At 43.1% G+C, this 25,043-nt stretch overlaps 1 protein-coding gene and 1 long non-coding RNA gene across 3 annotated transcripts in view; one reads left to right on the top strand and one right to left on the bottom strand.

Moving 5' to 3' along the window:
- The window catches only part of LOC311629714, a 105,227-nt gene that overhangs the window by 37,583 nt on the left and 42,601 nt on the right, over window positions 1-25,043 (bottom strand). The gene's annotated exons all lie outside the window — the stretch shown is intronic.
- Window positions 1,959-24,664, top strand: TNFSF8 (TNF superfamily member 8). Its single transcript, XM_084898421.1, has 4 exons — window positions 1,959-2,464; window positions 12,626-12,668; window positions 21,877-21,948; window positions 23,643-24,664. Exons 1-4 carry the CDS (start codon window positions 2,270-2,272, stop codon window positions 24,035-24,037), a joined length of 705 nt encoding a protein of 234 aa, XP_084754547.1. The 5' UTR covers window positions 1,959-2,269; the 3' UTR covers window positions 24,038-24,664.

Genomic DNA, 25,043 nt, shown 5'->3' with positions numbered 1-25,043 from the left:
CCACAGCTGCCATTTTACAATCAGAAGTTTTCCACTTTCATCAAAGAGACTAAAGAGAGAGGCCGAGGGAGCAGCTTTTCTCAGCAGCTCTGGGCAGATGACTGAGCCCCCACTACCCACTCACTGCCCATGCCCATCACAGGACACAGCCTTCTCCCCACACTGGCCAGGTACACACGCAGAAAGGACAACAGCACTAACTTGCTTCCTTCCCACCCCAGTTACCAGACCAAACGAGTGTGTGTGCCGACTTCTTCCTAAACCAAGCTCCGATGTCAGCTGAGCCTATTGTGGGAATCATTTCACTGCTTTAAAAAATCATCCTATACACCTTGAATGTATACGGTGATGTATGTCAATTATTTCTCAATAAAATAGGGGGGCGAATAAAATCCCAACTTGGGATTGGGAGGCTTCAGCTTCCTTGAGTATAAAATAGGTACACAGCCTACCATTCTCTTCAACCAAAAAAAAAAAAAGAAGAAGAAGAAGAAGAAGAAGAATTTACTTTTTAACAGCTCTTCCATATCCAGAATCTATGCTCTGATAGATTCACTGGGAAGGAACATCCAGGCCAGTTCCTAGTCTGACTAACTGGGTGATGCTCAACAGCCTGGGATCCCCACAGAGATTGCAGTGGTAATAATCCAAGCTTGGCTCGGGCCACATTTTCTTGGGTGGATCTGGGGTTTCTGCTGGTGCTGGAGATACAGTGCAGCCAAACCTAGAGCAGAAAGGGGAGGGTGCTGCAAAGAACTGGGTGTTTCCAGGGGAAGTTTTCAGAGCTGTATCCAGAGGCATGGGCTCAGCAGTGGCTCACATTTTCAATGGTGTTTTGACATGAGGAGCATTAATAAGCAGCTCTGTCCCTCAGATAAACTATGGGTTCATTCAATGAATCCATCTAAATTCCACACCGGACCCAGGGGACCATTGCAGATGCTTAACTGGAATGGTCCAACACCACAGCCAAGTGTATTCCCACTCACAAAGTGCTGTTACACCACCATCCCATTTCATCTTCACGGTGGCTGTCAAAGGGAGGGCCTTAAGAATCTGTACAAGGACCCAAGGTCAGTAATGGGCAAGGCTGAGACCCAACCTCAGGCTTCCAGCCTTTAATTGCAGAGATGATTGAAAGGTTTAGCATGGGCTTGGGGACTAGCCAGGTATGGCTATGCACCCCTTAGCTCATTGATTAACATTAGCAAATTTGCTTGAAACAGTTTTCATTCTCTCTCAATTTTCCCCTCTGGAAAAAAATGAAATTATTACCTGCCTCAGACTGTGCAGGTGTGGGTGGAGTGAGGACATGCATAAAGCTCCTAGCACGTGCCTGAGACAACGTAAGTTCAAGTATAATAGTCACATACACACACACCACACACAGTATACAACACATACATATGCATACAGCATGCACCACATATCACAATGCACACAGCATGCACCACACTTGCATGCAGTACAGGCACACACAGCCCTCCCCCCACATTCAGCACAAGACCGCTTCCCCACCCCCTCCCTCATGGCTCAACCCTTCCCCTCTTTGTGAGTTTTATGACAAGCCCAAGTCTGTCTGCAACTTCAACAGATCCCAATACACTCAGCAGAAATTTTTATTCCAAAGATCAGTGTTTTGGGAGTTCCTACTCACAGTCCCTTTGCACTTGCCCCACATTTCATGTTTCTACAGTTTGTCTTTCTTTGGATCAATCTCTACATCAATGGATATTAATATCAGTAGCATCTCCAGTTTTCAGCAGGAGGGAATTTGTCCAGCTGAACCCAAGGAATCCAGCCCCATCCCCCAAATCCTCAGAGAGGCATTTCTGACAGATCTTCTCACCCGAAAGCCTCCCTAAAGAGAGAGTGCAGCTTCTCAAGCAGGAAGGCACTTTGTGGCTGAGTCTAAATGAAACAGAAGTGACTCTGTACACACACACACACACACACACACACACACCAGAATAGGGAAACCGTCATTTTCCTACTCGCCCTCTGACATCAGCCACCTCCTGAGTCGCCGCATTGTCTCTGTGCTCAACTTAATCTCTGGCGATGAAAAATGAGCCTCTCCTCCACCCATGCTGCTGCCTTGTGCCTCACGCCCCCGGAGAAGAGTTTCTTTGCAAGGCAGCCGGTGAAGGTTTTTTTCCAAGTCACGTGATCCAGGATTCAGGGGAGAATCCTTCTTGGAACCCAGATGGGCCCAGAACCGAAGCAGATGAGGAGCGATAAGGTGTGATGCGGGGAAGACTATATAAGAATGGGCCCCGGGCTGCAGCGAGCACTCCACCGAGTGGCCCCTTCTCAAGACACAGCCATGCACGAGCCGGCAGGCTCTGTCACCAGCCACTGGGGGACCACGAGCCGCAGTTACTTCTGCTTCACCACGGCCACCCTGGCTGTATGTCTCATCTTCGCTGTGGCGACCATCATGGTGCTGGTGGTTCAAAAGTCGGTAAGTGGACTTCACCTCTTCGCCTTTCCTTTCTGATTTATGTGCAGTTTCCCCGAGAGAGAGTCTTGGGAATCAGCTAATAAATTAGCAGGGAGGTTTAAAAATTAAAAGTACACAAATCATGTAGAGAAAGGGAGTAGAGAAACGGGAACTTAACTCTCTGAAATATTTTGGCTTTTGGAAAGAAAGGTTTGCTGAGCTATCATCTCAAAACTTTCTAGACTCCCTGAGCCAAAAGAAGGAGAAAAGCTCTTAGCCCTGAGAAATGAAGGTTTAAATCATACAGAGCCAAGGACTCTGAGCAAGGAAGGAAGCAATAAGGAGACAGGGTAACATTATTTGTACAACTTCTCACATTTTCAGAGTCTTCAGACCAGATCCCCAGGTTCTATATTCTCAGATCAAATATTCCTGAGATTCCTGTGGCCTCGTCCATTGCCAAGGGCTTTAAAAAACAAAAACAGAAACAAAAACAAAAAACAACAAAAAAACCACAAAAAACAAAACAAAAACAAAAACAACAAGAAACTAAGTGTCTGAGGCCAAAGTCTGAAAGGGAAGGGGCAAAAGGGAAGATCAGGGCCGCTTAGAGCTTTCAGCATTTTAGCATTAAAACCCACAAGACAAATTGAAAGTTCCCTCGCAAGTCAACACTTTGAAGAGCTGAAGGTATCACAAGAAACAGAGCCCAGAGGCAGATCACAGAAATGTTTTTAACACCTGTTCCCTCTGAGACTGCTCAGAATGCTGGAGCTACAAGCCATTATGGGTGCGCTCAGCAGAGTCACACCTCGCAGGAGACCACCTTTGTTTGAAGTAAAGGTGAGCTTTGGTGCAAAAACCGAAGTGATGAAGGAGGAAGCTTTCTCATTTTAAGAAAGTGGTGTTTACAGAGAATCCACCAGTAGGTGTTATAAAGAGCAGTGTCTGGAAGTACATGTTGTTGTTGAATTCTTAAGTAAAGGTTTTGTTAATTTTGATAGCTTAAGAACTGCACCCTCTCCCCACCCTGCCAGAGTGAGAACATTTCTGTTTGTTCCCTCACAGTTCCCACTTGCATGACATTATAGCCCCCACAGAACGCGCCCCTCCCACCCCATTAGGCTGAAGGCTCTACAACTCGTGGATTACTAAAAGAATCAGGCTTTAAAAGGCTTTGGTGTATTTTCTTAAGTGTCCTCAAGCTTTGAAATTTAAATGACACTTTGAGTCTCATATCTCCATAAAAGTGAAAGGAAACAGAATTGCTCTGTTTGATTTCGTTGGTAGAGTGTATGAGACTCGTCATTTAATGGTCTTATCTATATCTACTAAAAATAATACCCTGAAAACATTCTAGGGAACTCTTTTTTTGGTAAAGGCTCTATAATTTTCTGTAATTCTAATTTGATGTAAACCCGAGGTGTATAATTTTATAGCAATGGTCAAAGAAAAGAAATTGGAGTGGACTTAAAGGTATTTAGTTAAAGGTTAAATCTAGAACTTCTGAGAGGGGGGGTATAATTGTGGTGGGGTGGTGATGGTGAGATATAAAGCTAGAGAACTCCAGAATAGTTCTTATTCAAATCCCACTTTTAGTTGAATTGATTCTTTTCATAAAGGAACTGGCATGCATCTTTCTGCTTCATTTTTGTAAACATGGAAAATGAGGAACAGAAAGAAGGTAGAGCTTGAGCTAAGTCATCTTGAGAAAGTGGTAGAGTCAGCTACTTGATTGCTTAATGAGAAAACATTCCCTTTTCCAATACAGACAGCAATAGAAGCACTAAGAAACTTTGTTCTCAGTCTTCTCTGGGGATCTTTATTGTCTTGTGCATCCATTTCTTTTGACTTAGCTCTCATGTTTGGATGTGAAAAGATTCATTTCACAATCTGATTGTGTAGTTTGTATGCTATGATTTCTTAGCCTAAGAAGTATCAGCTACTCACTTAAAAACAGTGCTAAGTATTAAGTGTTTTATAAGAAACATATTGTTTCTACTAAATTGTTTAGATATTAACTGTTTTTAAGAGAAGGGTTATCTCCATGACCTCAAGCATTCAGGGAAGGCTTCCCCAGGAAGAGAGAATGCAGGTGGACTTTAGGATAGGTGTAACTTAGACAGAGAGAGAGAGAGAGAGAGAGAGAGAGAGAGAGAGAGAGAGAGAGAGAGAGAGGGGGGGGGGGAGAGAGAGAGAGAGAGAGACTATAACGGGACTTGTGCTTTAAAAAAAAAAAAATCAATGGGAGATACCCAAGAAATTTAAACTCACATCCCAATTATTAAAAACGAAATGGGTTCATGGCCACATAGCAGTCTGTGAGGATAGATGGGGGCAGGGGTAGAGAACCATAAGAAAGGTTTTACTGGCATAAGAAGTCACAGTTGTAGATAAAAAGGCACATGTGCAGAAAAAATTAAAATAAGTCATAATCTATTGTAAGTGATGGAAAGAAGGCACCTTGGGCTACTATAAGATCCCAAGTTAAGGAGACAGAACAGGAAAGTCTAACAAAAACTCCACTGGAGATTGAAGATTTGGGTTGGCTTGAGAGATGTGTATAGCTTCAAGCAGTTGAAGAAGGGGGATCAAAAGGGAGAGCCCTCCTAGTCAATAGAGCAACATGAGCAAAGGGATGGAGAAGAGAAGATGTAAGGCATGTAGGAAAATCTACAAAGATTGCCTTGAGGTTTGTCCAGAAGATCAAATAACTCCAAGGTCAAACTCTTTGGACAAAGAAGGCACTTGGGTTTCAATTACAAATGTTTATTGAGCATCTACTATGTGCGTGACACTGTTCTGAGCAATGGGGATATATATAGCCTTGAAAAAGCCAACAGAAATCCTGATTTCATATTGCTTATGAAACAGTAGTCTAGTAATGCCTCTGTGTCTGTGTGGTTATATTGTACTTTGTTTTATTTACATTTAAACCATATGTTTATTATAAAATATTATATTTAAGTTATTTAAGATAAATAAACAGGAAACAAGGAAAATAAGTGTGTGGGGGGGGTTTTAACAGTCTCTTATACCCTGCCCACCCAACCACCAGTCCCTCTTTCTTGAGATAACCATTATTAACAGATACTTCCTTGCCCTTCCCAAAATCTATGTATCTACAAATATATAGTACACACATATAATTATAGTAAACTCATAATTTTCGATCTTACTTTATTGACTGACAGTATATCTTGGAGATTCATCCATGCTAATACATGAAAACCCACCTATTGTATGAGGCAGTCATACAATAGTATCCTATTAAATGACTGCATCATAATTTATCTGTGCCTAGAATTGTGCTAGCTGTGCATGTCTACAAGTATATCTGTGGGATAAATTCCTAGTGGTAGGAATAGAATGTGTATTTTTCACTTCAGTAAATACTGCCAATCAGCTTCCAAAGAGATTGTACCAGAATACTCTTGAGGAAGTAAAAGTACTGCCAAAAAAGAGACATCTCTTCACCTCAAGATACAATAAAAAGAAAGAAAAGTAATTTATTATTGAGTGAGCACAACATAGTACACACAGGTATGTCAGGATGAAATTCCACACAGTTTACACAGCAAAGCAAAAACAATACAATTTCTCTCTTCTCCAGAGACAAAGGTTAGAGAAGGAGGTAGGCTGCATGCCAGGTCGGCTCTAGAAAGGACCATCTCTGTTGCAAACCCGAGATTGGGCTTACCCAGCCCCTTGAGAGATCCATTTACATTCAACAAGGTTAGTGCCAAGCAAGAGGCTCAGGATCATTAGGTTTGAAAGGAGGCCCTTTGTAGAAAGAAGAGCAAGCAGTTGCCTCCTTTCTCTTTATAAGCAAAGAAAATTCCCTTTTAAAATAGTGTGTCCTTACCAAGAGTGGAGCAGTGCCTGTTTAAGGGTAGTAAGTGAGGTGGTGGTCTGGTTTTTCTAGTTTCAATTTCCAATAAAATAAAGAAGTGTGTCGACATGCCCTGTGGTGCTTCCCTCTACCCAAGTTACTCTCTTCAATGCATTCAATTTTATCAATCAAAAAAATCTTCTGACAATCTCGGGGTCAAGCCTATGCTTGATCCAATTGGCCATGATGGGAGGAATGAGTGAATAGGGCAGGACTTCTGTTTTCTGGGAATTCTCTAGTTTGGGGCAGAATGGCACAGAATGCCATAGACCACAGGAGAGGAAGACAGTTTCTGCTTAGGAACATCTTTGCAGTGAGGGAAGGAGGGGTTTACAGAATAGCTGGAATGCGAGCTGAATCTCTTTCAGGGTTAAAAGGATCATATCTTATGCCCAGAGTTTTATTTTGAAAATGTTAAACCTTCAGTAAAATAGAATGGTACTCATATAACCTATATACGAAGTTGCATACAGTGTGACCTTTCACCTACATGGATTTCAGCCCATCTCCTACTTACTGCAAAGACATTTTCATAGCCAAGAGAATTAGTGTTAATTCGGTAACATTATTTAATAATGATATGTAGTCCACACATCAATTTCCCACTTGTCCAAAGGCATCTTCTACAGGCACTGTGCCCTGTTTAGTTTGGGAGATCCAGAATCCAGTCTCAGGTTGCACACTGCATTTGGTTATGCCTGTTAATCTAGAATGTTGCTATTTTAAGGGTGGTCCTGGAAGCTTATTAGAAACGCAAAATCCTAGGCCCCATTCTCGACCTACTGGATTGAAAACTTTGCTTTAACAAGGTCCCCAGGGATCTATGCACATTCAAGCCCAAGAAGCAATGATCCACCATCTTCTCTGCCCTTTGTTTCCATGACACTGACTTTTTCAAAGGGTCCAAGCTAGTTTTGTTGTAGAATAACGCACTTTTTGGATTTGTCTTATAGTGTTTATTCATCATTATATGAGAGGAATCGTTTTTGGCAGTTATAGTGCACAGGTACTGTTTTATATACTTTTTATTGTAGCAAGGCTAGAGACATATGTCAGGTTGTCCCATGAATGGCAATGATGGTTAGTCACTTGATTAAGTTGGTCACCACTGTCTCTCTTTTGTAAAACACTTCTTTTCTTTCTTACTAATGAGTAATATATTGGTTGATGCTCTGGGGGTGGAAGATTAATGATTGCCTAGTTCTATCATTACTTCCACATTTATTATCAGGCATTCTCCGATAGAGAAGAGCTCTCCATTGGAAGGATGGGGCAGGTGGAGTTGGGACAGGGCATTCCAGGTGAGGGAAAGAGTGAGCAGAGGTGCATTCTAAAGGAAGGCAAGCCCAGGTGTGAGGAGAATAATGGAGAGCCAGAAATGCGGTCAGTCAGGCTGCACAGGGGAGCAGCAGGAAATAGGCCTAGGTGGCAAGAAGCATTGAAGGAGGAAGGGGAGAGGATAGGATTCCATCCCCATCAGCGGTCTAGGGAGAAGTTTTCCTAAACACACACTCAGCCTCCTATAGCCATTCCCAATTCCTTGGAAAAGGAAGACCTCGGTTGTCCAATTTGCCTGTTGAGTGATGGCTTTAAGCCCTTCCTCTTCAAAGCATGGCCCATGGCTCAGCAGACTGGCATCACTGGAAGCCTATTAGGGATGCAAAGCTTAAGGACCCATCTCAGATCTATTGAACTAGAACCAGCATTTGAACAAAACCCTCACTGGGAGAATCATTGCTTGGAGCCACTCTATTTCAATTCCCACTTTAACCATATCAAGACAAAGACTGCTAATAAAAATCTTCTTTCTCCTAGGGATTTTCTATTATCTCTATCCACTTTCTCATAAAGTCCCAAGAGAATTTTCTGCCTCAGCTTAATCCTGCCCTACTCTATAAAGGCACTGTGGTATGCCATCCAAGTCAACACACCCGAGTTTTAATCCTTTCCCCTCTATTTGCTATCTGTGGGGTCTTCTGTAATCATTAAGTCACTTCTCTAAGTCTTGGTTAGTCCCTAACTCTTGGAGTAAAGGCCAAATAAAATAAAGCATTTAACAACAAAGGATTAAGTGTTTAGTCATGTTAACTTGAAAATAAGAGGCATTTCTGGCAAAGATCTCTGTGGCCCACCTTACAAGACAGCATGAGGCCAGCAAAGAAAGGGATGTGGAATCCCCTTTGGAAATTTTCAATGAGAGAGAGCATATTCTGTCAAAAGCAAATTTGGGAGCTGAGTATCCCTGCACAGCATTGCTCTGTGAAAGGAAAGGGCCTTTCAAGGTATTGAAACAAATTAAGCACATCATTAGAATCAAGAGAGTAGCCAAAATAGGTACTATTTTCAAGCATTCGCAAACATTTTATCATGCCTGCAACAACCAAGTGGAGGGAAGGATAATTAGCCCTGTAATCACAGTGATTAAAGGAAATGAGGACACAGAGTCCTTGGTAGGGAAGATTGGGATTGGGTCATTTCACCTGGATGAGTAGGTTAAATGTGACAGTTCCTCCCACCATGTACAGAAATGTTGGAGACACCCATCAGATACCCAGAGTCTAAGCCAAAAGAGGTACACTGAAAGAAGTATAGCTGATTGGTAACCATGGAGATGAAGTTTCCTTAGCTACTCAGTGAAACTGAGAATGACATCCTGAGAGGGTCCATTGGCTTGTGCCTATGCACTTTTCCCCTCAAAGTCAAGTCACTGAGCAAGATGGTTCACATTTCCCCAGTCAGGATCCAGATCCCCAGGCAAGAGATGGGAGAGAATTCTAGGACTGAGAGGCACCTGCCAAAGAGAAACTGATGGACAGCCTTTAGCATAGTGCCCAGGGCACATACAGTCCTCAGCAAATTTTAAAAGCCATCATTCCTTTGTATCTTGCTTTTCTATCTCCAAATGGGAGGGGAGAGGAGGGTAGAATGAGCTTTCCTATCATTGGCTTATGAGGATAGCCACTACTACTGGGAAAGTGGAAAGAAGAGCACCAGAGAACTTTGATTCAGATCTGCCACTAACTGACTCAAGAGTCTCTCAGTTTCTTCTTCTGTAAAAATAGCTTGATGAATTGAAAAATGTCTAGGCTCCCCTCTGGCTCTGATTATTTGATCTTTTCTACCATGGGCAACCAGGAGAAGTAGAAGACTTTGTCCGAAGAGCTCTTCAAAACAGGAATAGCCACATTCCTATCTTGGATGTCCTGGGCATCCAAGGTGTAAGCCACAGGACTCTGTCTTGTACAAAGAAGCTTTGATTCTGACTCTTCTGTCTGAAGTTAGGAAACCAGAAACCCTTTAAGTGACAGACAGAGGCCTCCTCTAACTTCCTATAAATGAAGTCCAACTCCCAGATGTTGCCTTTTACGACCTTACTATCCAAAGTGTGTTCTGTGGGCCAGCAGCATCAGCATCACCAGGGAGCTTATCAGAAATGAACTCCCAGGCTCTACCCAAACCTGCCAAGTCAGAATTTGCATTTTAACAAATGCCTAGGAGGTACAGCAGTCCCCTTCCCACTCCACCCTTAACTGTGGTTTCAGTTGTCCATGGTCAACTTTGATCTAAAAATATTAAATGGAAAGTTCCATAAATACTTATGAGCAGCGCGATAAAAAATCTCAATTAAGTCCCACTCCACCCCCCTCTGTCCAGTCCAGAGGATGTGAATCATCCTTTCATCCAGCATCCCCATGCTGAGTGTACTCCCTACCCACTAGTCAGTCATTGTGTAGCCATCTGGGTGGTCAGGCCCACTGTTGCCCTATCATATTGCTCATACCACCCTCATTTACTTCACAATGGCTCCAAAGCCATCAGAAGTGATGCAGGCGATTTGGATATCATCTAAGAAAAAGCTATGTATATATAGAAAAACCACAGTACCTACAGGTGTCAGTATTTTCCATTGTTTCAGGCATCCATGGAGGGCCTTAAGATGTATCCCCTTCAATAAGAGGGGACTACTATACAATCTTGAAATATTCAGACTATTTTCCTTTTTTAGCTCTTGCTGCAACTTGAAATTCTTATTATATATTTATTTGTGTATTTTAAATAACTGCTTTAATATCTAAGCCATAAAATCCACAGGATGTTTTCCAACACTAACTTGGTGCCTGACCTACACCAGGTGCTCATTCAGTATGTGCTAATGTATGATCCTCTGGTAGTTCCCACCTGCCCATGGCCCTGGGATGGCTCCACTTTTTTCCCCCTGCTGTGGCATTCTCTCATAGTACCTGCATACTTTCCTTGGCAGCCAACCAGGTCAATGATCTTAGTATCAAACCCAAACATAGATGATTTTCTTTGTACATTTGAACATTACACTAACCAATCATCATGCTCGACAGTAAATGAGGTGCTGATTAAATTTTGAAATGCTCTTTATTGGGAGGGGACTTTTGTGATGTCAGGGTTTCCTATGAACTGCAAGCATAACTGAGAGACCACAATGAACAGTACTGTTATTTAAGTTAAGAGCTCTCAACTAAAACAATAAAATCATAGACTATTAGAGCAAAGAGGGAAGGACCTTCCAAGTCAAGTTCACTTTCTTTCCCCTAAAAAGATGAAGCCTAAAAGTTTAGACTGACTTCCACATTCTCCAGATTGGTGCTATGCTAGGGCTTTGCCTTCAGGAGACTTCTAAACTCATTACAATTCACTTGGGTTGGAGAAGAGATCCATTTACCAGGAAGGAAAAAGACAGAGCCCCTGAGGAAAAACCTATATAATAAAAGCCTAATATGCAAATTGACCAAAGGGCAGAACAACTGGTCGCTATGACACACACTGATCATCAGGGGGCAGATGCTCAATGCAGGAGCTGCTCCCTGGTGGTGAGTGTACTCCTACATGGGGAGCACTGCTCAGCCAGAAGCCAGGCTCACAGCTGGTGAGCAGGAGCCTCTCCTGCCTGTGCAGCAATGCTAAGGAACAACGAGCAGAGCAATAAGGAGCTGAGATCAGGCAGGCAGTAAGGAGCAAGGGGTCCAGAACTGCGAGAGGGATGTCCACCTGCCAGCTTAGCGGACCTTAAACCAGCAGGTAGACATCCCCCGAGGGTCCCAGACTGCGAGAGGGCACAGGCTGGGCTGAGGGATCTTCCTCCTGAATGCACGAATTTTGTGCACTGGGCCTCTAGTGATAGAATAAAAGAGGAACTCCAGATGGTCCTAGGTGTTTGTCCTAAACGCTAAGAAAAGAAGATATGGTCAACTGCTAACTTCTTGCTCTGATAGATTGGGAAGGTGTTTTCATCTATGTATTAAGGTCTCTAGGACTTTATTAATATTGCAATCCAATGAACCATAGGAGATTCCCAACCTGGACAGGTCAAAAGATGAGTAAGACATTTCATTGCTCCTTGGCAGGACATCTGACAGGTGTTTCCATGGCCGAGGTGGGAAGAAGTGGGAGGAAGACTAGGTGTGCGAAAGTTAGTCCCTGTATAGTTAATTGGGTTGAAGAACTGTGCCCATCTGCTCTATTGCCTACTTAGTGCATCCCAATAAGACCTCCCTTTCATCCCCTGCAACTCTCCAGTCTAGAAGGCAATCTCTAGGAGGCAATCTCTCCAGAAGACAATCTCTTTCTATCAAACTCTTACTTACCTATGTCAATATATTCATGTATATTATAGAATAAAGAATATGAAACATATAGTAAATATAAAAATATAAGAATTTATTTATATGTTTATAAATATTTGGATAATCTATCCAATTTTAAGCTGGTAATAAATCCAGAGACAGGGACTCAAAATTTAATTATTTAATCCTCATGATGTTTGACACATAAACATTCAATTAATTCAGAATTTCCAACCACTGGAAGGATATAAATGTACCTTCCCATGTATGTTTACAAACTATTTTCACTGTTTGGTTAAACAAAGATGGAAAAAAAACACATGTATTTATATTTGATTGTTCTTATGTGGAGGTGACAAAAAAAGCACTAGACTGGGGATTGAGTTGCAGATGCTGGTCCCTGAGCTGCCATAAACTTTTCATTTTTTCTCTCTTAACTCTGGTTCCTTGCCTATGAAATGTGGATAGTAACTGAATTGCTTTTTTGATAGGCATGTTGTTAAGTAAATGCATGAGCAAGTTCATGATAACTAAATCAGTGAATTTATCTTTTAAAATATAAGAGTCAGATGGAAGGTGAATTCTAAATTGCACAGTACTTTTAAGGACAAACAAAATGGAAAATAAAAAGGTGAGTTGTTTCAACTGAATATCTTCCTCACACCACTTTTTTCTTTCTTTGTTTTTTTCTAGGACTCCATTCCAACTCCCCCAGGAAAATTCCCCCTTAAAGGAGGTAAGACCTTGGGGTTAGGAGTAAATGTGTAGTGAATCATCCACATGACATCAGAGTTGATCAACAGCTAGAGACATGTGGCAGCGCCCTATAGAAAAGAGGATGGAGGCAGAGATGGGGCTGCTTAAGGTGGAACTGCTGCAAATTGATTCACCAGAGCAGACTGTGATCCACAAGCTCATCCCCACAAGTCTCCCACCACCCCTCACCTCTCCCACTGATGGAAATTCTACCTCTGGCATAGGCTGTTGCAGAGACATGGACGGGAACACAAAGCAGTGTTGTGTTAAGGGCCTGAAATCTGGAGTCAGGCAAGTGAGTTTTGGTTCTACATTCCACCTAGGAGCCTCAGTTCCTTATCTTTGAAATGGGAATAATAATACTACCTTATGAAGGTATTCAATAATCCAATCAGACCTCATCCATAAATTGCTTGACATGGTAACCAATACATAGTTATCATTAAATAACTGGTAGCAGCCAAAATGCATAATGCAGTTGAGGACTTGGGAAAACAGACCTTCTTCTCCACCTCACCCCTTCACAATTCCTATCATTGAAATCACTAATTAATGCATTTTTCTCTACTCCAGAGAGCTGGTAAGCAGAGTTAGGTTCACAACAAAGATGAAAATGTTGAGACCATCTGAATAATCTTTCCATAGCACAAAGGAGGAGAAGTAAAGTTTTGTGTCCAAGGACATATGGAGCCAAACCTAGAATTCAGATGTCCTCATCTCTAATCCAGTGGTCTTATCACCCAAGTACATTAACCCATCTCAGTTCTATAATCTTTTAGAACCTAGTTAACAAGCACAGCTGGATAACCTGACAACTCAGAGAAAAAAAGGAAAAGAGAAAGTATGGGTCATCATAGGCACCCAGGTAGAGACACCAGAACATCCTTGGGACCAAAGGATGTCTAGACACAGCCACTCACACCCACAACATCAGTTTGGCATCTGGAGAGAGTTCCCATCATAGGCTGCCAAGCACAGGATCTCTTACTAGTGGTTCTGCCCCTATAATAGTTCCCACCACTCCAGAGTGGAATCACAAAAAGGAAGGCAAGGTCACCCATTTTCTCAGAGCCAATTATTTGTAAGGGGCACTCCTTTGCTCTGAGAGTATATATTTTTTCTAAAATATTAAAATGGTCTTTCTTTTATAAGATGAAGCTGATATGGAGGGAAGTTAAGTTGGTTTGCTTCTTATCCAAGTAATTTTTTGTTTTAATGATCACAAAAGGCAAAATCAAAAGCTGCCCACTCTGTATGAGTCACTGAATTTTCACTTGGTGGTAATTTCATCAATCCATGAAATCCAAAATTGTGGGTGCCATGGACTAGATCACTGTCATATCTTTTCTTATCTTGGCCATCACTGTGAATTATCAGAAGAGAAAATAATCCACAACCAGCCTCAGTTTACAATTTAATGTTTCTGCAACATTAGCATAAAAATGCTAATAAAAATCCCCACTAGGACTATGGAACTTTTGGAAAGGGCCTTCCAGTACCTCCCTTGTATATATCTTACCTCCCTCCTGGGAGTGAGCAACATGGGATTTAGTGATCCCATTTTGGAGGCGAGTAGTTGAGGCCCATGCAATTAAGGTGACTTGTCCAAGGTCATCCAAGGAGCTCTGCCGGTTGTCCAAGGGACCAGACCCCAAGGTTCCTCTCCATTTCTCTGCATTACATGCTTCAGCCATAAGCACCCATCACCCACTGTGTCTGGTCCCTAGCTTCCTCCTGCTTTTAATGCAAGCCTACTCTTCCCGTCACTGGGTAGACTGCAGGCCTGCTGGGAAGGCGAGGTAGAAATCATGGTCCCAGGGAGGAAGACCTGGTCTCCAGAACCGACCTTCACTCCACCAGCTGTTTCTCTGGGCATGTCTTTCTCCCTCTCCAGGTCTCATCTGTAACTGAATGTATTCAATGAACTGGAAAGTCCTTCCAGCTTTGACACTTTATGATAATTCTGTTGCTTAATATGTAAATTAAAAAAAAAAAAAGTCTAACAAAGCCCTTGAGGCAATCTGCAGCCAGGGCTCCTGCCCCCAGAAAGCCTGCCTTACCCAGGCACAAGCAGCACATTGTCCCCTTTGAAAAGCCATTGCAAGATATTCTAGGCAGAGTGGAACCAGCTCCCAGAAAAACCTGGAAGGGTGCCCCAGAGGCAGCAACTGAAAGACCATGCTTCCCAGCACTTGAGAAATTCTATAGACAAGTTTTAAATCAGTTTTATTTTATCCCCTCACTTCATATAAATGAGGATCCAGCAGAGTAAAAATAATTACCATTGATGTGCCAAGCACTGGGCTGAGGGCTTTGTGATTCACTCATGCACTCCTCACAAGCCCCAGGGATAAATATTATCTCTGTGTGTAGGTATGGAAACTAGTGCACCGAGAAGTTTACTGACTCGCCTAAGATTGCACAGTTAGCAAGGAGGGCGACAAGATCTCAAAATCCAGACTGGCCTGCCTTGGAGCCCTTTTGCTTAACAAGGGCTGTACCACCAGAGCTTAGTAATATGCGGCTACTTCCTTCCAGTGCCTCCGGCCCCCCTCAGTTCTCTGGAGCTGGACTTCTCCCAACTCCTCCTCAACTCTGAACCGCTGCTCCAGCGACTGTCCATTTTCTTGCTGATGAATCATGCTCTCCATTACTTTAGAATATGTACCTACAGTCCAGTCCCCGGACTTGTAACAAATCACTTTCTCTTGCAGAAACTGGAATTTCCTGCTTTCTAAAATATCAAAAGTGATGGGGGCCAGCCAGATGGCCTAACCCTGGCATGGATTTTGCTTGGAGCATAACTTCCAGAAATCAAGCAAATATCTTGGAGCATAACTTCCAGGAATCAAGCAAATATCTTAAGATTTGTTGGCCATTTGACTGTTCTAATTTGTAAATTTTGCATGGCTTGGCAGACCACCTTGTCTCCATGCCATGCCCTTGCTAAACAGATAATGTAAGCATCAGAGCGATCAAGTAAGGTTGGCTCTCTAATTGCACTAGTGAACCATGCCCAAAAAAACAATAAAGCTGCCCATTGAAAGGCAATGAAGCTAACGCACTCAGGCTGGCTCCTCACCAATCCCCAGCTATCCCTGATGTCACATGACTGCGATCCACATAGTCACAGCCCCATCAGGACCCTGAGCTACAAGAGGAGAGGCAGGTGGAGGAGCAGCAGCCCCCTTTCCTAGAAAGACTACAACTAGCAAGCAGAAACCTCAATTCTACTGGCTGGACTGAGCTGGATCTAGATAGCCCAACCCACCAGATGTTGTTGCTTTTTTTTCTTCTTTTTTCATAGCAAGAGGGGCACCTCTATTTAGGGGGAAATGTCTTTTCAGACAGTCACAGGCCTCAGAGAGCCTATTTGCTTCTCTTTTTACTTATACACACTCACTGCAAACCCTCTTACACTTGCTGTCTTATTTTTAAGGCAGAGCTAACAGGAATCAGAAATCTCTCCAGAAGAAAGAAAACAGAAAATGGGCCACTCCGAATAAAGTGGGATATGGTGCTGGAGAGGCCATCTAGAGTACTAAGGGGATCTATATCTAATCCCATCCCTTGCCCCCAAGAAGAGAGAAGGGGTGCTACAAGGGGAGGGGGGGAGAAGGAAGGGAGGAAGATAGGAGGATAGGGAAGGGGAAGAGGAGGGAAATATTCTGGTCCTTGAGAAATATTAAAAATTATACTTAAATCTAGCACATACAAATCATAAATTTCTAAATACAGAGGAAATCCTCATCTTTTAACTATTTTAAGGAAAAAGGAAAGAAATAGAGCTGGAGAAGGAAGGAGGGATAGAGAGAGGGGAAACAGGCCTATTCCTCAAACTTGCTTCAACACTTAATTTCATCCTAGACCTCGGGATATCACATGTGTTGGCTTATATTTCTACAAAGCCCAGCAGTGCAAGCCCCGAACCACAGGATGGGAGCCAACTGTTATTGAATATACTTTGGGTGATGGATAGAGGCTCCTTGTTATGCATTATCTCATTCAAAACTCCCAGCAACCCTTCAAAGGAGTTTGATTATCCTCACTTGTAGGAAAATTCACAGGCTGAGTGACTAGTAAGTGGGAGAGGAAGAATTTGAACCCGAGCCAGTCTGATCCCAAGCCTAACATTCTAAGTGTGCTGTCACATTTCTGCATCTACAATACTCTGGGAAGTGTTTTTAAAATGGTATTTGAAAGGTTAGCCAATTGCACCGCAGACTCCAGATTTACTTTGCCTTTTAGCTTATAGACTTTAAAAGTGCTTCTTAAATGCCCCCAATGATACCAACTCAACCTGCATTTAGTAGAAGCAAATTTCAAGAAAATACCCATAGGGTCAGATAGGTTTATCTTACATACTGCAACAGGTCAAGATTGAAAACCCCCAACATCCTAAGGAATCTTCAAGGGATTCAACTGAGTTGCACCTTGATCTCAGTTTGTACCACTGATCACTTTTTATGTGTTTAACACTGAGCATGCCAGTGTGGGTAGTCCCCAAAAATGCTGTTTGTAAATCAAAGGTCACTACCAGGGAGTTTCTCCATCACTAGTGGGCCTAGTGGCATCAAGAAAGCGGTTAAGTTAAAGCCAGTTGAGGATGAACTTGAATTCCAACTCCTACTGATACTGGAGAGTCTGTCCCATAGATGTTACTGTTGGGACTCTTCTGGCCATGCTCCCAGGCGGATGGAAGAAACAACCAGACGTAGAGGTATCAGAATAACTGCTCTCCTTCCTGGGAGGATTCAATATTTTCAACAGATGGAAGGAGGATTCTGCACACTTTTCCAGAAGTGTGAGATGGCCTCAAACACTTATATACGTAATTGAGAAATTCTGATCCATCAGGTAATGTCATGATCTGTGTTTTAATGAGCACTTCATCAGCCAGACCGCTCTGCTAAGCAGTACTGTTAGGAAAAGAAGAGTCTGGGAGGAAGAGACTACCACTTGCTGGCTATCTCCTCTATGTCACATTCTGCATTGGCCATTGGACATCTATGATCTCATTGCATCATCACTACATCCATTCATTTGGGTTGACTATTATCCCCACTGTTATAGATGCAGAAACTGAGGGTCAGTTAGAGGAAGTGACAGGTCTGAAGCTAAAAGCCTTGACCAGAACCCAGGGGCTTGTTCTGAGATGCACTGTGTCTGTCTCATTCCAATAACCTGGACAGTGCCTGGCACAGAGACCACCTGGCTGCAGTGGTTAATGTGGCTTGTTTTGCCACCCTGGGCATTGTTGCATCTTACTGTTAGCCTAACTGTCCTGACAGATGACTTGTAAGGATTCGGCACATGGGCCTGGAGTCACCTTCTGGTATTCTCCCACAAGAGGGAGCCCAGAGATTTGTTTTCTTAGCACCTCCAGTTGTCCTGTTATTATTCGTCCCGGGTTTATGGTGGCTGCAAACCCACTTCTTCTCTGTTCCATGGGAAGACCAAACAATAGGAAAAGAGCCTTAGACTAGGAGGGTTCTGAGCCCAGCTCTGTTCCTGACCTACTACTGGATCTTGGCCATACTTTTAGCCATTTTGGGTTCAGTATCCCCACTCATAGGACTAGGATCATGGTTAACTTGGCATCTAATGGCCTCTTCAGGCCTAACCTTATAAGACCTCAAGGTGGGGTCCAGTCTTCAGATTATCACTATTCTGATGTCTAGAACATGATCCTTTCAACTATCTTAAACAATATCTCTCTTCTGTGCAACTAACTGGGAGGGTTTCATTGCCACATATATCTCTTCGGGCTTTCCAAAAAGCCTAAGGAAGTTTCATGATCCTTCTAGAGGAGTCCAAAGCTTGGAAAAACAGCTTAAAACTCTCCCATCAGAAGGCCTTGGTCTTCAGAAGAATTCAGAGTGTTTGAGTTATTTCAGGGATAAAATGTCACACAGAAGAGTAAGGAGCCCTGGACTTTGGTCCTGCCCCTTGTCACTAACTCACTGACCTAGGACAAGTATGCTATGGGGATAACATTGACGAGCACATATATTATGTGGCTACTATGCCTGGACGTGGTGACTTCTCAGGAACTTCCATTTCTATGAACCATGCAAATCCTAAGGAAGCAGACTCTTTAAAACCTTGATTATCCCAGAGCTAAAATGTTCTGTGCTACCACGGCAGGTGTCTGGAAAATGAATATGTGAAAGAGAGTTTCATAGTTGGGATAAAGCAGCACACCTATAAAGGCAGATAGCTGGGGCTGGGACTAACTTTCCCCCTGTAACAGGCCTGGCAGTGTACAGTGAGTCTATACAGCCTACTAGAACAGGCCAGAAGGGCCTTTCTATAATAGATCATCAAATCCACACTGCTCTTCATCTAGCTAGGGACATGAGAGCCCAGAGAGGGGAAACTCCCAGGTCCTCAACTCAACCATGACTTACAGGTTCTCATTTTCCCCATGTAAGTCTTCAGCTCTTCAAACTAACCTGTATCCCCAGACTTGACATTCATCTGGGAAATGAATGAGACAGGGAGTGTGCTACTCCCTATGCTCCCAGCATCCCAGATTCCAGGGACATGACAGAATTCCAACTGTATGTAATAAGTATGTAGCTATTTCAACTGTATGTAGCTATTCACAAGCCACTCTTTCCCGTCTTCATAACCAAAAAAGAAAGTCAGATCATGGTGCCCCAGGGTTATGAGGAGACATGAGCCACATAAAAAGTTCACCCAGCTCTTGGCAAGAGCCCCAAGATCCTGTAAAGCTACTGAATGCCTCTTTGAATGGCATCAACTGGTCAAATATTTGAGGTACCAGTACTATAACTTCCAATGTGGTTTGTGTGTCCTCAGGAGAGGTCTTCTCACTGCCTCACCTGAGAAATGGGGATAAGAGCAGCGTTGGCCATTAGCTGAGTGTGTCATCTCCTTAAATGTGCACTTGGAGCCTCAGCGTGTGGGCAGCACAGAGCAAGTGTGCCGTCTTCCTGCTGACAGCCTCCTCGTCAGGTGGCAAAGGAACCTCTGGGCTCCTCTCCAGGTTCAGCCACCCATTCATTCCATCTGCAACTCCTCCAGCATACTGAGTCCCAGCCCCTTTTCCTTATCCCTGTCATGGGGGGGCTGCCTATGGTTTTCCTTTCACTTGAAACCATCTAAAAGGCTCTTTAAAAACAATTAAAATACACCGTGCCATTTGACTTCAGGAAATGCAAATGTTTCAAAATAAGATGTGTGTTTTTCCATCCTTGGGTTTCTCAGAATTACAACTGAGGTCAACCCACTAAACATGCAAAGAGCAAAGGGGAAAGAACAAAAGCAGTTGCATGTGTGAGAGGCAAGCCCAGGCTTGTACTTCTGCAGTCATCTGCCTACACCTGAGGTGGTGTGCTGGGGGGCCTCTGGCCTATGAGCAAAGTCTGTCCTCACTGGGATATGTTGGCCTCAGTCTAGGGCATTAGTCATCCTCTCATGTAATCTAACTGAACCCTCAGGACCAATGGGAGAATGATCCTGCATGTTATCTCAACCCAGAGGGCAAAAGGAAGCCAAGCATTCCATTCTCCTCACTCATACCTTGAGCACTTAGCTGACTTCCACAGAGGGAAGGAAGAACTGGATGATTCAATTCAACAAACATCTGTGGAGCATCTTCTGGGCTGGGCAGTGGGGAATGTATGAACAATAGTCTCTTTACAGTCCAATGGAGGAAGATAGGCAGAGGAAAGGGTCATAGAAATATAAGCTATTATTATCACTACTAGCACTACTATTGCTACTATTATTATTAATTAGGACAGAAGATGAGGGATGAGAACCCAGGGAGCATGGATGCCATGTGGAGGAGTGTGGCCCTGATCCTGCAGAGCCTTTTTAAGGGTTGAGGACAGACAAGGATGAACCCACCCACCCTCTGCTTCTGCTGAAGGGGCCTCTAGCAGCAAACCTGTTCAGACAGCAGAGGGAACTCTCCACTTAACGTTCAACCTTTCCAAGCCCAGTGCGGTGAAGAACCAAGAGAGATTTTTCTCGCTGGGAAGAGAGGGCGGTGAGGAAGACTGAGCCTGAGTACTGTTCAGAGACCAGTAAGCAAATGCATGGCTAAGGTGACTTCAATTGAATCAGCTCCTGGCTGCCTGGTGTCTGATGTATGGAATGAATAGTCATTTGTGATGACATCATCCAAAAGCTGTCAGTGTCTGGTTATAGATCTACCAGTTTTACAGCCGGGAAACCAAGGCCCAAAGATGAAAGGGAATTTGTCCAGAGTAAGTTAATTCATGAGGCACTGCAGGAAATGTGTAACTTGGTTCTCTACATACAAAGCATTACTATAATAATAAGCTAAACCACCATCACCAATGTATATATTTAAAATATTTTTATATCTTAAATACCATAATGACATAAACATTGTCTTTTTCACCTTCCAAGGGAACTTATGATAGCAGGCTCCCTGCTTAGAACTCTTTGATCTTATATCCTCTTAAAATTGAGCACAAGGATGTGTTTATCTTGATCCTATATCCTCTCAAAATTAAGCATAAGGATGTGTTTATTCCCACTGTCTAACAAAACAGCCTCAAGAAGGAACCCTAGCTTCTGGAACCTTGTAGACTTGGAGGTGAATCTCAGCATTTCCGCCAACCTGCTTGATCTTGTACCACTGACCATGTCTAGGCATCAGGATTAACCTTGCAGAGTTATTCTGAGAATTACATGAGCTGAAATATGTACAGGTACCCCATCTAGTGTTTGGTGCTCTCTTATGGGAAGGAGAGCAACAATTTCCATCCATATAGTGTCCTGACTGCCCCCACTGGCTGAGTGACCTGGGACAAGGTACTTAATCTATCTGGTTCCTAGGCTTTTTCTCTCTATCAAAGGGACTTAATACCTCTCCCATGGAGTTTTCCCAAAGATGAAGTGAGGTGAGATAGGTAATCATACAGGAATGGCACCTGGTATACATAGGAACCCAGGTCATATATGTTTTTGTTCCCCAACTTCCAAGGTCTTTTGTAAAAGCCCAAGGGGAAGCAGTCAACTTTTTAAAATCTAAGGTACCTGATGGCAAAATGAGAAATACACAGATTTCCTTTACCCAAATGGAAATAGAATGGTAACTGTCTCCATCAAAGGATCACAAAAAAATGGTAAGATATCTCCAGTTCCCAGAGCAGAGAAAGACAGTTCACGTGTGCTTTCATTTTTAGGAGATTGCTCAGAGGACATCTTATGTATCCTGCAAAGGGCTCCTTTCAAGAAGTCATGGGCCTACCTCCAAGGTCAGTAACCAAACCCTGGGACCCCAACCACCCAAGGGCCACTTCCTGTGGCTTCCCTGAAACGTCTAAGCCAGAGGCCATAAGTAGAGGCCCAAGCTGAATGTGACCTGCAGATGTATTCTGCTTAGCCTATAAGGTATTTTTTTAATCATTTGAATTAAAATTCCTTATGGGGAAAGAGAAGAAAGTTACTCTAAAACTACAAAGCTCCCCTTTCCTCAGCCCCATTCTCTCCTTCCCTTTGCCTACATGCCCCTGAAGGCATCTGGGCTTCAACTCCACCACCTCTCTATTCCGCCACCTACAAGTTGCAGGCCACGTGCATAGTGCTTTTCCTCATACAAGGGAAGCAGGCTCTTAAGCTCTGCCTCAATCAAGTTATTCCCAAGGGGACCACAAAACTGCCCTGTCCCCAGATTGACAGCTTAATGAACATGTCGGCACAGAGCCTGTTTGCATATTGCAGCAACGGAAAAGGCCCCTTCTAAATGAAATAATGAGAACTACTTACACCAGGAAAAATGAGATCTGGAAAAGATACCCAGGATTCTCTGAATAGCCCTTCTGCTCATTTTAGAAATTCAATTTTGCAGTTAAATTAGTTTGCACTTTTCAATTGAATTGCAATGAGGTTTAAAAGGAAGAAGTCATAGAGGCAATTAAAATGAACATACCAGCTTCCCAGCTCTGAAAGGCACCCTGATCGATCAGGGCTGATGTTCACTTGTTAGGGCTCAGAAAGCCTTGGCTTCTGACATGAACAAGTTGGCTTAAAGGATCTGCTAATGCTCTGCTTTTCTACAAGGCCCAGCTGGGAAGAGCCCCTTAAAGTGCCTACATGTAAAGGGTCTACACAGTCATGTTTGGCTGCCCTTTCAAAGAGAGGAAAACATTAAAAAATTTAGACAACGGATGGTTAAAGGATGCATCTTACTGTGAAAGCAAATAGACTAAGATTATCCTGGCCATCTTGATGCCTAAATTGGTTATTAACTGAACACAAATAAATGTCCTATTTCTGATATTTTGTGCAATGCCACCCAAACATTAGTCCTCACATTGATGAAACATTTATTGATTGAAAAAATGAACATGAGCCCTGGCTGGTTTGGCTCAGTGGATAGAGCATCAGCCTGCAGACTGAAGGCTCCAGAGTTCGATTCCAGCCAAGGGCGCATACCTAAGTTGCGAATTTGGTCCACAGTGGGGGCAGCCAATCAATGATTCTCTCTCATCATTGATATTTCTAACTCTCTCTCCCTCTCCCTTCCACTCTAAAATCAATAAAAATATATATATATATTTTTAAAATGAGCATGATAGTCCAGAACTTGTGAGGAATACAGCACAGGAGCTTATAGTCTGAAAAAGCCAAAATAATAATTATAACAGAATAATGTAATAAGTGGAAAACAATTCTGTATGAGGTAGAGGCCCAACACCATGTGTGTTCAGACCCTCAGCTTTGGCATTGGAAAATGGGAAGAGGGGCAGTTTTGTAGCTGTGCCTTAATATTAAGTAGCACCTAGAAAGAGTAACACAAAAGATATTCTGGATGGCTAGGACAGCAGATAATATTATAGAAGACAGGAGTCTTAAAAGGGGAACTTTGAATAAAGGCTTCAAATTTTCCCATCTGTACCTGCATTCTGCCCCCAAAAAAATCTGATTTTGTTTTTCCTTCTCTTTCCAGTGTCAAAACACTTAAACAAAACCAAGTTGTCTTGGAACCAAGATGGCATTGTCCATGGACTCAGATATCAGGATGGAAACCTGGTGATCCAGTTCCCAGGTTGGTACTTCATTATTTGCCAACTGCAATTTCTGGTGGAATGCCCGGAACATTCTGTCGACCTAACATTGGAACTACTTATCAACCAAAATATCACAAGGCAGACTTTGGTGACAGTATGCGAGTCTGGAATGCAAACCAAAAACATATACCAGAACCTCTCTCAGTTCCTGCTGGAGCACCTCCAGGTCAATACCACCATCTCAGTCAGGGTGGATAAGTTCCAGTATGTGGATACAAATACCTTTCCTCTTGATAATGTACTGTCCATCTTCTTATACAGTAGTTCAGAGTGAACCCTTTCTCCTGGCCTCTACCATATAGCACCTCATCCATCCAAACACTTGAGCAAAAAGGAAACTAGACCAACACTGAAACCACAAAGGGTATTACATAGTATGTGTCTCCTTCCGACTCTTGGGAAGATACAGCTCCAGGGATGTGAGAGAGAGAGAGAGAGAGAGAGAGAGAGAGAGAGAGAGAGAGAGAGAGAGAGAGTGAGTGTGTTTGAGTGATGTATCTTTCAGAGAGAAGGCAGGGAAGAATGTAGTGTGGTGGACAGAGTCCCCAAAGGGAATCGGAAGGAATGGATGTATGCCCCAACCACTAACTCACTGTATGGCCTGGACCTACTCCTTTCCCCGCATTGGAATTCAGGATCCACGTATGAAAAACGAAGAGGCTGTATTTGAATCTCTCCAAAGTCCTCCATCTCAGAAGACCAGCCTCTCTCATCATAGACCTGGGAACTAAGATTTCAGACAGCGTTCTGGAAGCCCACAACCAAAGGGAAGGCCCTCTACAGTGTGAAACCAATGATACTGCAGCATCTGGCTGCATGCCACCTCAGCAGAGTCAGGATTTGGAGACAAGGTTCGGGGCACCTGCCAAATGGTGTGAACTGTAGGACCTAAAAATACATTAAAAAAAAAAAAAAAAAAAAAAAAAGGACTGCCAAACTGACCACCCAGACCCAAAGAGGCCTTGTGGATATTTGGGAAACCATCTGACCAGGCTTGACTTCATTCTGGTTAAGATGGACAAGAACTCAACAACAGACAGTTTCTGTTTCCTGTCAGGAAAGTGCTATGCCTTTAGCACACTCTCAAATCAGCGTGCAATGGTCAGGAAATGCGATCATTTGGCTAGGGCATAGGTGCTACCATCTTCCACATGATCTCATCCTGCTCCCTGCTTCAAACACCTCTCAGAAAATAATGTATGTGGGAGCTTTTAAAGCTCCACAAAGTTGTTGATAGACAATGACAACCTTGGAAATGGCAAAAAGGACTTCTCTGAACA

Source organism: Pipistrellus hanaki (assembly GCF_964339955.1).
Source record: "Pipistrellus hanaki genome assembly, chromosome: 11".
Classification (NCBI taxonomy): domain Eukaryota; kingdom Metazoa; phylum Chordata; class Mammalia; order Chiroptera; family Vespertilionidae; genus Pipistrellus; species Pipistrellus hanaki.
This window is presented reverse-complemented; position numbering and strand designations above follow the sequence as displayed.